We start from the raw sequence: 11,348 nt of genomic DNA, 5'->3' as shown, positions 1-11,348 counted from the left end.
GAACAAAAAAGAAATACGTGGTGCCGGTGGTGGGAGGTGGTGGTGGAAGGTTGGAGGTGGAGGGTGGTGGTGGTGGAGGGTGGTGGGTGGTGGTGGTGGGTGGTGGAGGGTGGTGGGTGGTGGGTGGTGGGTGGTGGTGGTGGGTGGTGGTGGTGGTGGGGAGGTGGAGATTAGAGTTTTTTTCCTCAGGCTTTGTTAGCTTTGCCAACAGCCCTCTTGTTACAGAGACATCCTGGAGAGCTGTGGGCAAACTCACAGCACTTTCACTGATCAGAGAGAGAGAGAGAGAGAGAGAGAGAGAGAGAGAGAGAGAGAGAGAGAGAGAGAGAGAGAGAGAGAGAGAGAGAGAGAGAGAGAGAGAGAGAGAGAGGAAAGAGAGAGAGAGAGAGAGAGAGAGAGAGAGAGGGAAAGAGAGAGAGGGGGGGAGAGAGAGAGAGAGAGAGAGAGAGAGAGAGAGAGAGAGAGAGAGAGAGAGAGAGGGGGGGGGGGGGGGGGGGGGGGGGGATGACTTGAGAGGGTAGGTTTCACCACGGATAATGATGACTTTGTGGCAGTATGCGGTGGGAGGATAAGTAACTTTGTCCCGAAGGTTGGATCCACGTTGAGGATGAAGAGGTGAACCATGAAGGTAAGTCATCATCATCAAGGGCTTAAGTGGAGGCACGCACGCGCACACACACACACACACACACACACACACACACACACACACACACACACACACACACACACACACACACACACACACACACACACACACACACACACACACACACACACACACACACACACACACACACACACACACACACACACACATAGGGCCTGGCCACTGAACAGGACTTAAATTTCTCTCTCTTTTAATTGTTGAACTCAGAAAAAAGGTCCTGAACTTGCAACTGAATCAGTTCGTAAACCACAGTTAACCGAGTTATTTGCAACCTTTTATAATACTACAAATAACCTAGTTATTTGTGGTATTATATTTTTGTTGATTCATATTATAGTATTAACATAGCATGATTAGAACATCCACATGAGTAACAAAGTTAAATATTCTGGGTTCCACATTTAATACTCAACACAACACAACTGGCCGCTGTTCTAATGTAAAACATATCAGTCATAAAACTCTTTTGCATCAGCCAATAGTTAAATATATATACTAAATAGTTCTAAAAACCAATCATGCTGCTTCTCGTTCTCCTGTGTAAATAAGGATGGGCTGAGCATGATTTCCCCAACAGGAAGTCAGCTCACAGGATGTTTCTGTTTCCTGCTTTTCCGCTCTTCAAAACAATAGCTGCTGAAGTTCTCAACAATAACAACTGTGTCATGATGACAATAACAGATTTTCTTTCCCTATGACTACAACTTCAAAACTATAGTTCTGCTGCTCGAAAAAGCTGAACACCTCATCTACTTTAAAGGGAAATTGCTCGAATCACAACTTATCATATCAATAAAAAGATTCCTCCATGTTTGTTCCAGCTGCAGAACGGCCAGCTGGTTCACTGTGAGGACACCGGCTCTTGTGCGCAGCGGGCCCTTGGGGCCATGACCCGGGCAGAGCAGGGCCCCCAGACGGGGGCCCCTGGGGGGACCGAGCCCGCAGAGCCCTCCCCAGCTGAGCTGGTTCAGTGCCAAGAGGACATGGGCTCCTTGCTCAGCTCCATCGCCGAGCTCAACGTGAAGATTGGGAGACTGAAGGCGCCCAGGTGGGGGAGTTCCTACGTCTCCATATAGTCGTTTTGTCTTTCAACTTTAATATTTTTGCCAATTTTTTACTCACAACGCAACTATGCCAGACACTTGATACTCTTTAATAAGAAACATTCTTATTTTATGAAGTAATCAGCGAGGGGCTAGAGGGTTCTGCTAAGGGCTGTGTGTGTCCACCTAATACGAACAAGCCTTGATAACATGTTTCTGTGCAGCGAACCAGAGGACTTTAAACCCTCCAGAGTATCCCAACCTGTGCTTCAAGGCTTGTGGCACCACAGGCTTCTCACTGGAGGCCAAGAGAGGCACCCAGCCCCAGGCTCTGACCGAGGCCCTCCTAACCGGGGTGGGCACACACAACCTTTCACCTTAGTTTTTTGATGTTTCATATTTTTTGTATGTTCTTTACTACCAAAATAATTTCCATATCTATGTAAAAATCCCAAATAAATGATGCATCTAAACAAGAACAACTAGGACTAGGTCCATTGCCAGAAAATACTATTGGATTATTCCCCATAAACAAAGTGACTGCCGTCTAACTTTTCTTCCACCAGAGGGCAGACGTGAGTTATGGCCCAAACTACAGAAGGCTCTTACGGCTGTGGAGAGGTCCGTCAATACCAGGCGCAAATGGGCCATTCTCACCACTGCTACGGATCTGGTCAGACAGACAGAACACCTCGTAGCAGCTGAAACAATCACAGCGTCAGCGACGCAGGTCTGAAAGTAGACAATCACAACATAAACAATCCAATTTAACAGATATCTTTTAAATAATAAATGAATAAAAACACGATAATCACTGCACACCACAACTAAAATTAAACTAAGATTGGAGCAACTGCATAAACATATACTCCGCAAGAAAAAAATGTGATTTACAATAGGAAATGTAAGACTCATTTATCGAATGTCTCCTGCAGTATATCCAATGTTCTGCGCTGCTTACATGACGATCTGTACAAACCCTTTTCAGATTCTGGAGGAGATACAAAGAGAGTTGGGGATTTCGTTTCCTCCAGCAATGCCAAATATAGAACGTCCACAATGCCGTATCCACAGAAGCTTGGGGGCGGAGACGCAGGCGCCCCCCACGCCCCCCCCCAGCCCCATCCCTCTGATGGGAGAGATGGGCAGCCTGCGGAGGAAGGTATCCTCCAAGTCACCTTTTATTGATTTAAAAAACAGTCCATGTATTGTTTCCAACGACTCTCTAGATACCTTACACTTATTACCTTTTGGCACTTTTTTCGACAAATGAGGCTGAGGACAATTCAAGTTGGAATCAGTGTTGGCTAAAAGAGAGAAATGATAAAGTCCCCGGGTGGGACCTGTGTGGTGTTCTCCCCACAGCTGGAGGGTCTGCAGAAGGCCTGGAGCTCCAGGAGTCCCTCCCCTCTCTACAGCCCCCCCGGGGCCTCCCCGTGTGGCCCTCGGAGCCCCAGGCTGACCTCGCCGCCTCCCTACCCCGGCTCCCCCCTGCTCCTCAGGAGGCCGCTGCGAGCCATCACAGCTCCTCTCTCCACGCTCAGGGACACCTCCCCCCCCGGCTCCCCCCGGCCTGCCAGGGCCCCGGGGGTCCGCAGCGCGTCACCGGCCCCCAACTCAGCCAGCAGCCACGAGAGTGAGACAGAACGGTTGCAGAGGTAGGCTGGGGGTCAGGACCGGCTCAACTCAGTGTAAGGGTTAGGGGGTGGCTGGTTTACCAGTGTCTCTGTAGGACGCTCACCTCAGTGTGGTGGGGGCTGGTTTACCAGTGTCTCTGTAGGACGCTCACCTCAGTGTGGTGGGGGCTGGTTTACCAGTGTCTCTGGAGGACGCTCACCTCAGTGTGGTGGGGGCTGGTTTACCAGTGTCTCTGTAGGACGCTCACCTCAGTGTGGTGGGGGCTGGTTTACCAGTGTCTCTGTAGGACGCTCACCTCAGTGTGGTGGGGGCTGGTTTACCAGTGTCTCTGTAGGACGCTCACCTCAGTGTGGTGGGGGCTGGTTTACCAGTGTCTCTGTAGGACGCTCACCTCAGTGTGGTGGGGGCTGGTTTACCAGTGTCTCTGGAGGACGCTCACCTCAGTGTGGTGGGGGCTGGTTTACCAGTGTCTCTGTAGGACGCTCACCTCAGTGTGGTGGGGGCTGGTTTACCAGTGTCTCTGGAGGACGCTCACCTCAGTGTGGTGGGGGCTGGTTTACCAGTGTCTCTGTAGGACGCTCACCTCAGTGTGGTGGGGGCTGGTTTACCAGTGTCTCTGTAGGACGCTCACCTCAGTGTGGTGGGGGCTGGTTTACCAGTGTCTCTGTAGGACGCTCACCTCAGTGTGGTGGGGGCTGGTTTACCAGTGTCTCTGTAGGACGCTCACCTCAGTGTGGTGGGGGCTGGTTTACCAGTGTCTCTGTAGGACGCTCACCTCAGTGTGGTGGGGGCTGGTTTACCAGTGTCTCTGTAGGACGCTCACCTCAGTGTGGTGGGGGCTGGTTTACCAGTGTCTCTGTAGGACGCTCACCTCAGTGTGGTGGGGGCTGGTTTACCAGTGTCTCTGTAGGACGCTCACCTCAGTGTGGTGGGGGCTGGTTTACCAGTGTCTCTGTAGGACGCTCACCTCAGTGTGGTGGGGGCTGGTTTACCAGTGTCTCTGGAGGACGCTCACCTCAGTGTGGTGGGGGCTGGTTTACCAGTGTCTCCTGGGTAGGAGGTCCCTCTTCATGGGGGAGGCATTGTGTATGAATACATAATGAACCCATATCAGTGCCTTCCACCAGGTACGTGGAGCGGCTGCGGGCGAGGAACCAGCGCCTGAGCTCCGCTCTGGAGCGGCGGACAGCCGAGCCGCCGCAGGGGGACCGGCCCACCCTGCAGATGGCCCTGGCATACTGGTACACACACACACACATGCACTCACACACATGCACTCACACACATGCACTCACACACATGTATGTTGAGTATACAGGTGACAGACTGTTTATCAAACTATGTATTCCATTAATTCTATACAAATAAACACGTGGTATTGTGTACAAGGTCGAGGTTGCATTGTGGATCCACTCCCGTTTGTGTAAAGATGATGTTTGGATGATCTGATTGTGGTTTTGTATCGACAGCCAGGAATGTGAAGAAGCTTATAGCGAGCTACTGTCCCTGTATGAGTTGAACAAACAACAAGGCGTTGAGGTCTGCCAGTTCCCATCATCAGGCGAGTGAATGCTTTATCAACAACCTGTTTAAAAACCCTGACGCAAACGCTGACCGCATTCCATAGTACACATTCACACTCTCATAAAAAAAGGAATCACAGCCTCAATCTATATTCAAACTCAAGAATGATCATCTTCCACCCTTCAGGCCCCGCTGGGGACCTGCAGCAGTCTAGTAGTCCGCCACACCGCTTCAGGTTCCCCGAGGCCCATCAGCTGTCCACTTCCTTCTCCACAGCAGGGGGCGCTGTGGGGGGCGACGGTTGGACTCTAGCTGAGCAGAGGTACTGGGAGGTAACCTTTATAATCCAAAACAATGGGATGCACGACTGGTGGTTATGCTCATGTTCATTGAATGAAATCGGATGTTGATAGATGCTACGTCATGCCAGATGAGTCATCAGCAGATAATTTAAACCTTTCATGAAACGTGCACCCATAGTCTTATCCTTGAACCCTTCATCTCACACTATTGAAGCACAGGGGGGTTAGGGTTAGGGTTAGGGTTAGGGTCAGGGTCAGAGTTAACACTGATGGGGGTTAGGGTCAGGGTTAGGGTTAACACTGATGGGGGTTAGGGTTAGGGTCAGGGTCAGGGTCAGGGTCAGAGTTAATACTGATGGGGGTTAGGGTCAGGGTTAGGGTTAACACTGATGGGGGTTAGGGTTAGGGTCAGGGTTAGGGTCAGGGTCAGGGTCAGAGTTAACACTGATGGGGGTTAGGGTCAGGGTCAGGGTAAGGGTCAGGGTTAGGGTCAGGGTTAGGGTTAACACTGATGGGGGTTAGGGTCAGGGTAAGGGTCAGGGTTAGGGTCAGGGTTAGGGTTAACACTGATGGGGGTTAGGGTCAGGGTTTGGGTTAACACTGATGGGGGTTAGGGTCAGGGTTTGGGTTAACACTGATGGGGGTTAGGGTCAGGGTAAGGGTCAGGGTCAGGGTAAGGGTCAGGGTTTGGGTTAACACTGATGGGGGTTAGGGTCAGGGTTTGGGTTAACACTGATGGGGGTTAGGGTTAGGGTCAGGGTAAGGGTCAGGGTTAGGGTCAGGGTTCGGGTTAACACTGATGGGGGTTAGGGTCAGGGTTAGGGTTAACACTGATGGGGGCCGTTCTCTGCATGGCTCCTCAGGGCCGCTTCCGTCGGGCGGGAGGCCACTCTCCGGCTGCACTTCCAGGGTCTGACCGCCGCGCTCCCCCTGAGGACTGGAGGAGAAAGGCCCCTGGTCCCCGCCCCCGGGCTGGCCCCAGACCCGGGCCCCGCTGCATATGGGCTGGAGCTGCAGGAGGATGAGCGGGCGAGGGGTACAGAGAAGAGTCTGCCGTTCGAGGAACCTTTCACCGTCGGGGTAAAGTCGTTATAATCTCTTGTGCAAGAGGAATAAAAGTCCTTCAAAATCTAGCAGGTCCTGTTGCAGATCAACTGTTCAATGAAGAGAAGAGTGCAGATAAAAGACATACATGAACCATCACCGTTATTTCTAATGAAGTTCCATTAAATGGAGCTAAGTTTCTATTGATCTATGTTCACCCGGTCAGGAGGAGATGGCCGAGCGGTCGGCTGAGACCCACCTGGCAGAGGAGGAGCTGAGGTGCCTGGACTGGGCTCTGCAGGCCCTGAAGGCCCAGGATTCTCCCCCCGGCCCCCCTCTGGCACCGCACCCCCAGAGCCCCGGAGTGGGGCTGCTGCACCGCGCTGAATCCCAGGTTAGGTTTAGGGTTAGGGTTAGGGGGTTAGGTTTATGGTTAGGGTTAGGGTTAGGGGGTTAGGTTAAGGGGTTAGGGTTAGGGTTAGTTGGGCTGCTGCATCGCGCTGAACCACAGGTTGGGGAGAGAAGCGTTCCGAGCGCCATGACATTGCGGGACCTTCGGTGACCTCCACACATTTACAGAATCTAAAACGGTACAGCTGTGGAGACCACCCCGGGAGGGCTGAGGGGGGGGCTGAGGGGTGGGCCTGGTGCCAAGACACCCCCGATTTAAATCGACCCCTCGCGGGAAATCAAACATCCACCAAAGCAGCCTCCCTCCAGGCCAACGGGAGATATTTTTGTTCCACAAGGTCCTTTGGCAGCGCTGCCCTGCTGCAGTATTCAGCCGAGGCTTCCCTCCATGAGCTGGAGGCGCCAGAGCTGCTGCCGGCACATGTTTCTCCGTTGAAGGACACAAGCTAAAGTATCAACGTTGGCATCGTTTTTGTATTCTAAGGATCAAGCAAGGGGACTATGATCAGGAAGAACTGGGATGCAACTGTTCCTACTCTAAAAGGGTTAAAGTAATATGAAAGACTCAGGTGGTAACTAATCCTGTTTTTGTTTCAGTCACTTCCTGAAGCGGAAGACAATGGGAACACCTCTCGTTCTCAGAAGAAAGACAATCTGGAAGAGCTCCACGTTATATTTCAAAGGTGCAACAATGAGTTGAAGCTTTGGCATAATCCAAAGATTTTATGTTGGATTGATTATTAATCGAGTTACACCTGAGATAATGTTACTCAAGCCTCCTCCCCAGGGTGACAAAATGTTTTCTCATCTTCATTTTAACATCAGGTTATTGCTTATGAGTTTTGTAATCCTGATGTCCCTGAAACAGAAACCCTTTTAGATTGATGAAGATGATTACAAAAACCAGAGTTGTTCTCAGCCTGTTGTGCTCTTTATAAATGTCCTCTCTTGTTATAAGTCTATGAACAGAATGGAAACAACAACAAACTATAAGGCTACGTTTCACATCTGCACACAAATTTGCACAGGTGTCTAAACTCAAAGATATGTGTGAGGGGAATATTTAATTTCTTTCTTTCTGAGACTTCCTCCTCCCACTTAACTTGAATGACTGAGAGCAACACTCATCTTTGTGAGATCAGGGTGGAGTCAACAGTCAACTGATAAAAAGTGGCGTACAGGACCGAAGCAGACAGAACATTAGCCTAGCATTAGCCTACTTATGGTTGCTATGCCACACACATCTGTGTACTAGTGCCGTGTTTTCTTTTAAACTCCTTAGTATTGGTAACGGGACAGTTTACAGTGTGTAAACTCCTTAGTATTGGTAACGGGACAGTTTACAGTGTGTAAACTCCTTAGTATTGGTAACGGGACAGTTTACAGTGTGTAAACTCCTTAGTATTGGTAATGGGACAGTTTACAGTGTGTAAACTGTCAGCTTGTCTTCCCATCCAGAGATCAAGGTTTGAAGAAGAGGCTGTCCCTCGTTCGGGAGTCCTTGGCCACAGCTCTCCGGGACAGCGCCCCCCGCAGACGGGACAGCGATGACCCCACAAGCCGGTACACGTCCTAGTCGTTTACAAATACTAGAATATCTTGATCCCCTTTTCTGCTTCATGGCAGCCCCCTAGCTAAGGCTTAACTATAACTATAGCCCCCTAGCTAAGGCTTAACTATAACTATAGCCCTATAACTAAGGCTTAACTATAACTATAGCCCTATAACTAAGGCTTAACTATAACTAGAGCCCTATAACTAAGGCTTAACTATAACTGTAGCCCTATAACTAAGGCTTAACTATAACTATAGCCCTATAGCCAAGGCTTAACTATAACTATAGCCCTATAACTAAGGCTTAACTATAACTAGAGCCCCCTAGCTAAGGCTTAACTATAACTAGAGCCCTATAGCTAAGGCTTAACTATAACTATAGCCCTATAACTAAGGCTTAACTATAACTAGAGCCCTATAACTAAGGCTTAACTATAACTAGAGCCCTATAACTAAGGCTTAACTATAACTGTAGCCCTATAACTAAGGCTTAACTATAACTAGAGCCCTATAACTAAGGCTTAACTATAACTGTAGCCCTATAACTAAGGCTTAACTATAACTAGAGCCCTATAACTAAGGCTTAACTATAACTGTAGCCCTATAACTAAGGCTTAACTATAACCCTTGCCCTATAACTAAGGCTTAACTATAAATATAGCCCTATAACTAAGGCTTAACTATAACTGTAGCCCTATAACTAAGGCTTAACTATAACTATAGCCGTATGGCTAAGGCTTAACTATAAGTTATAGTTAAGCGTTAGCTGTGGGGCTTTAGTTATAGTCTATGACTATAACTATAGCCCCACAGCTCAGGCTTTACTGTAAGTTATAGCTCAGGCTTTTCTCCTCATTGTGTTTCCTGACAAGGTCACATATCTGATGAGTAAATCAATTGTATTTTAGGAAAGCAGCGAGCGCTCACAGGAGCAGCCGGAGGAGGTACCAGGAGCAGGTATGGAGGCTGGAGCAGAAGGTGGCAGCCATGTCCCAGAGCCATCTGAGTCAGATAGCCGGCCTGAAGGCCACCGTGGAGGCCCTGGAGGGGAGGCGGGAAGAGACGGCTCTGTGACCGTACCCAACACCTTTAACCTTTATTAGATCGGCCCTGTGTTATACCCTCACCCAACACCTTTAACCTTTATTAGATCGGCCCTGTGTTATACCCTCACCCAACACCTTTAACCTTTATTAGATCGGCCCTGTGTTATACCCTCACCCAACACCTTTAACCTTTATTAGATTGGCCCTGTGTTATACCCTCACCCAACACCTTTAACCTTTATTAGATCGGCCCTGTGTTATACCCTCACCCAACACCTTTAACCTTTATTAGATCGGCCCTGTGTTATACCCTCACCCAACACCTTTAACCTTTATTAGATCGGCCCTGTGTTATACCCGTACCCAACACCTTTAACCTTTATTAGATCGGCCCTGTGTTATACCCTCACCCAACACCTTTAACCTTTATTAGATTGGCCCTGTGTTATACCCTCACCCAACACCTTTAACCTTTATTAGATTGGCCCTGTGTTATACCCTCACCCAACACCTTTAACCTTTATTAGATTGGCCCTGTGTTATACCCTCACCCAACACCTTTAACCTTTATTAGATCGGCCCTGTGTTATACCCTCACCCAACACCTTTAACCTTTATTAGATCGGCCCTGTGTTATACCCTAACCCCAACACCTCAACGGACATTAGAACCTGTGTTACATCATAACCCCAACACCTTAAGGGACATTAGAACCTGTGTTACATCATAACCCCAACACCTTAAGGGACATTAGAACCTGTGTTACATCATAACCCCCACACCATAAAGGACATTAGAACCTGTGTTATATCTCTCTGGGCAGAATAATGTTGGTATTGTTTTGTTTGAGGATCAAATCTGTGGTCTTTCCGCCTGAAGGTGAAAGTAAAGTAAATTAGACTGAAAAACAAAGAGAGTTTGTCAGTTTGTCTGGTCTTTGCAGCCTTGCTGGGTTGGACACAAACGCACACGCACACGCACACGGACATGCACGCACAAGCACACACACACACACACACACACACACACACACACACACACACACACACACACACACACACACACACACACACACACACACACACACACACACACACACACACACACACACACACACACACACACACACACACACACAGACACACAGAGACATATAATGGTTGACAGCTTGCACTCATGGTCCTTTGACAGTTTGTCTATAGCTTGGGTAAATCCATCCTCTGTGTTTAGGCCCTGTTGGCCCCTGGGTTTAGGCCCTGTTGGCCCCTGGGTTTAGGCCCTGTTGGCCCCTGTGTTTAGGCCCTGTTGGCCCCTGGGTTTAGGCCCTGTTGGCCCCTGGGTTTATTGGCCCCTGGGTTTGGCCCCTGGGTTTAGGCCCTGTTGGCCCCTGGGTTTATTGGCCCCTGGGTTTGGCCCCTGGGTTTGGCCCCTGGGTTTAGGCCCTGTTGGCCCCTGGGTTTAGGCCCTGTTGGCCCCTGTGTTTAGGCCCTGTTGGCCCCTGGGTTTGGCCCCTGGGTTTAGGCCCTGTTGGCCCCTGGTTTTAGGCCCTGTTGGCCCCTGGGTTTAGGCCCTGTTGGCCCCTGGGTTTAGGCCCTGTTGGCCCCTGTGTTTAGGCCCTGTTGGCCCCTGGGTTTGGCCCCTGGGTTTAGGCCCTGTTGGCCCCTGGGTTTAGGCCCTGTTGGCCCCTGGGTTTAGGCCCTGTTGGCCCCTGTGTTTAGGCCCTGTTGGCCCCTGGGTTTAGGCCCTGTTGGCCCCTGGGTTTAGGCCCTGTTGGCCCCTGGGTTTAGGCCCTGTTGGCCCTTGTGTTTAGTCCCTGTTGGCCCCTGGGTTTGGCCCCTGGGTTTGGCCCCTGGGTTTAGGCCCTGTTGGCGCCTGGGTTTAGGCCCTGTTGGCCCCTGGCTTTGGCCCCTGTGTTTGGCCCCTGGCTTTGGCCCCTGTGTTTGGCCCCTGGGTTTGGCCCCTGTGTTTGGCCCCTGGCTTTGGCCCCTGTGTTTGGCCCCTGGGTTTGGCCCCTGGGTTTGGCCCCTGGGTTTGGCCCCTGGCTTTGGCCCCTGTGTTTGGCCCCTGGGTTTGGCCCCTGGGTTTGGCCTGACAGCATCAGAGCTACATCTTGAGG

The 11,348-nt window shown here is 50.4% G+C and overlaps 1 protein-coding gene across 2 annotated transcripts; it reads left to right on the top strand.

Annotated features, from left to right (window-relative positions):
- The first annotated feature begins 459 nt into the window (after window positions 1-459).
- Window positions 460-10,389, top strand: ushbp1 (Usher syndrome 1C binding protein 1). Of its 2 annotated transcripts, XM_060066427.1 has the most exons (14): window positions 462-628; window positions 1,492-1,718; window positions 1,938-2,068; window positions 2,280-2,443; window positions 2,702-2,875; window positions 3,079-3,371; window positions 4,479-4,592; window positions 4,821-4,912; window positions 5,062-5,197; window positions 6,041-6,257; window positions 6,448-6,615; window positions 7,230-7,315; window positions 8,091-8,195; window positions 9,095-10,389. In XM_060066427.1, the coding sequence occupies exons 1-14, from the start codon at window positions 623-625 to the stop codon at window positions 9,258-9,260; spliced, it is 2,079 nt and encodes a 692-aa protein (XP_059922410.1). In that variant the 5' UTR covers window positions 462-622; the 3' UTR covers window positions 9,261-10,389. The 2 variants fall into 2 exon arrangements, with proteins under 2 accessions (XP_059922411.1, XP_059922410.1); XM_060066428.1 differs by lacking the exon at window positions 7,230-7,315 and having other exon boundaries at window positions 460-628; window positions 9,095-9,235.
- Window positions 10,390-11,348: the final 959 nt, after the last annotated feature.

The sequence above is a fragment of the Gadus macrocephalus genome, chromosome 12, assembly GCF_031168955.1.
Source record: "Gadus macrocephalus chromosome 12, ASM3116895v1".
In the NCBI taxonomy this organism is placed as follows: Eukaryota; Metazoa; Chordata; class Actinopteri; order Gadiformes; family Gadidae; genus Gadus; species Gadus macrocephalus.
This window is presented reverse-complemented; position numbering and strand designations above follow the sequence as displayed.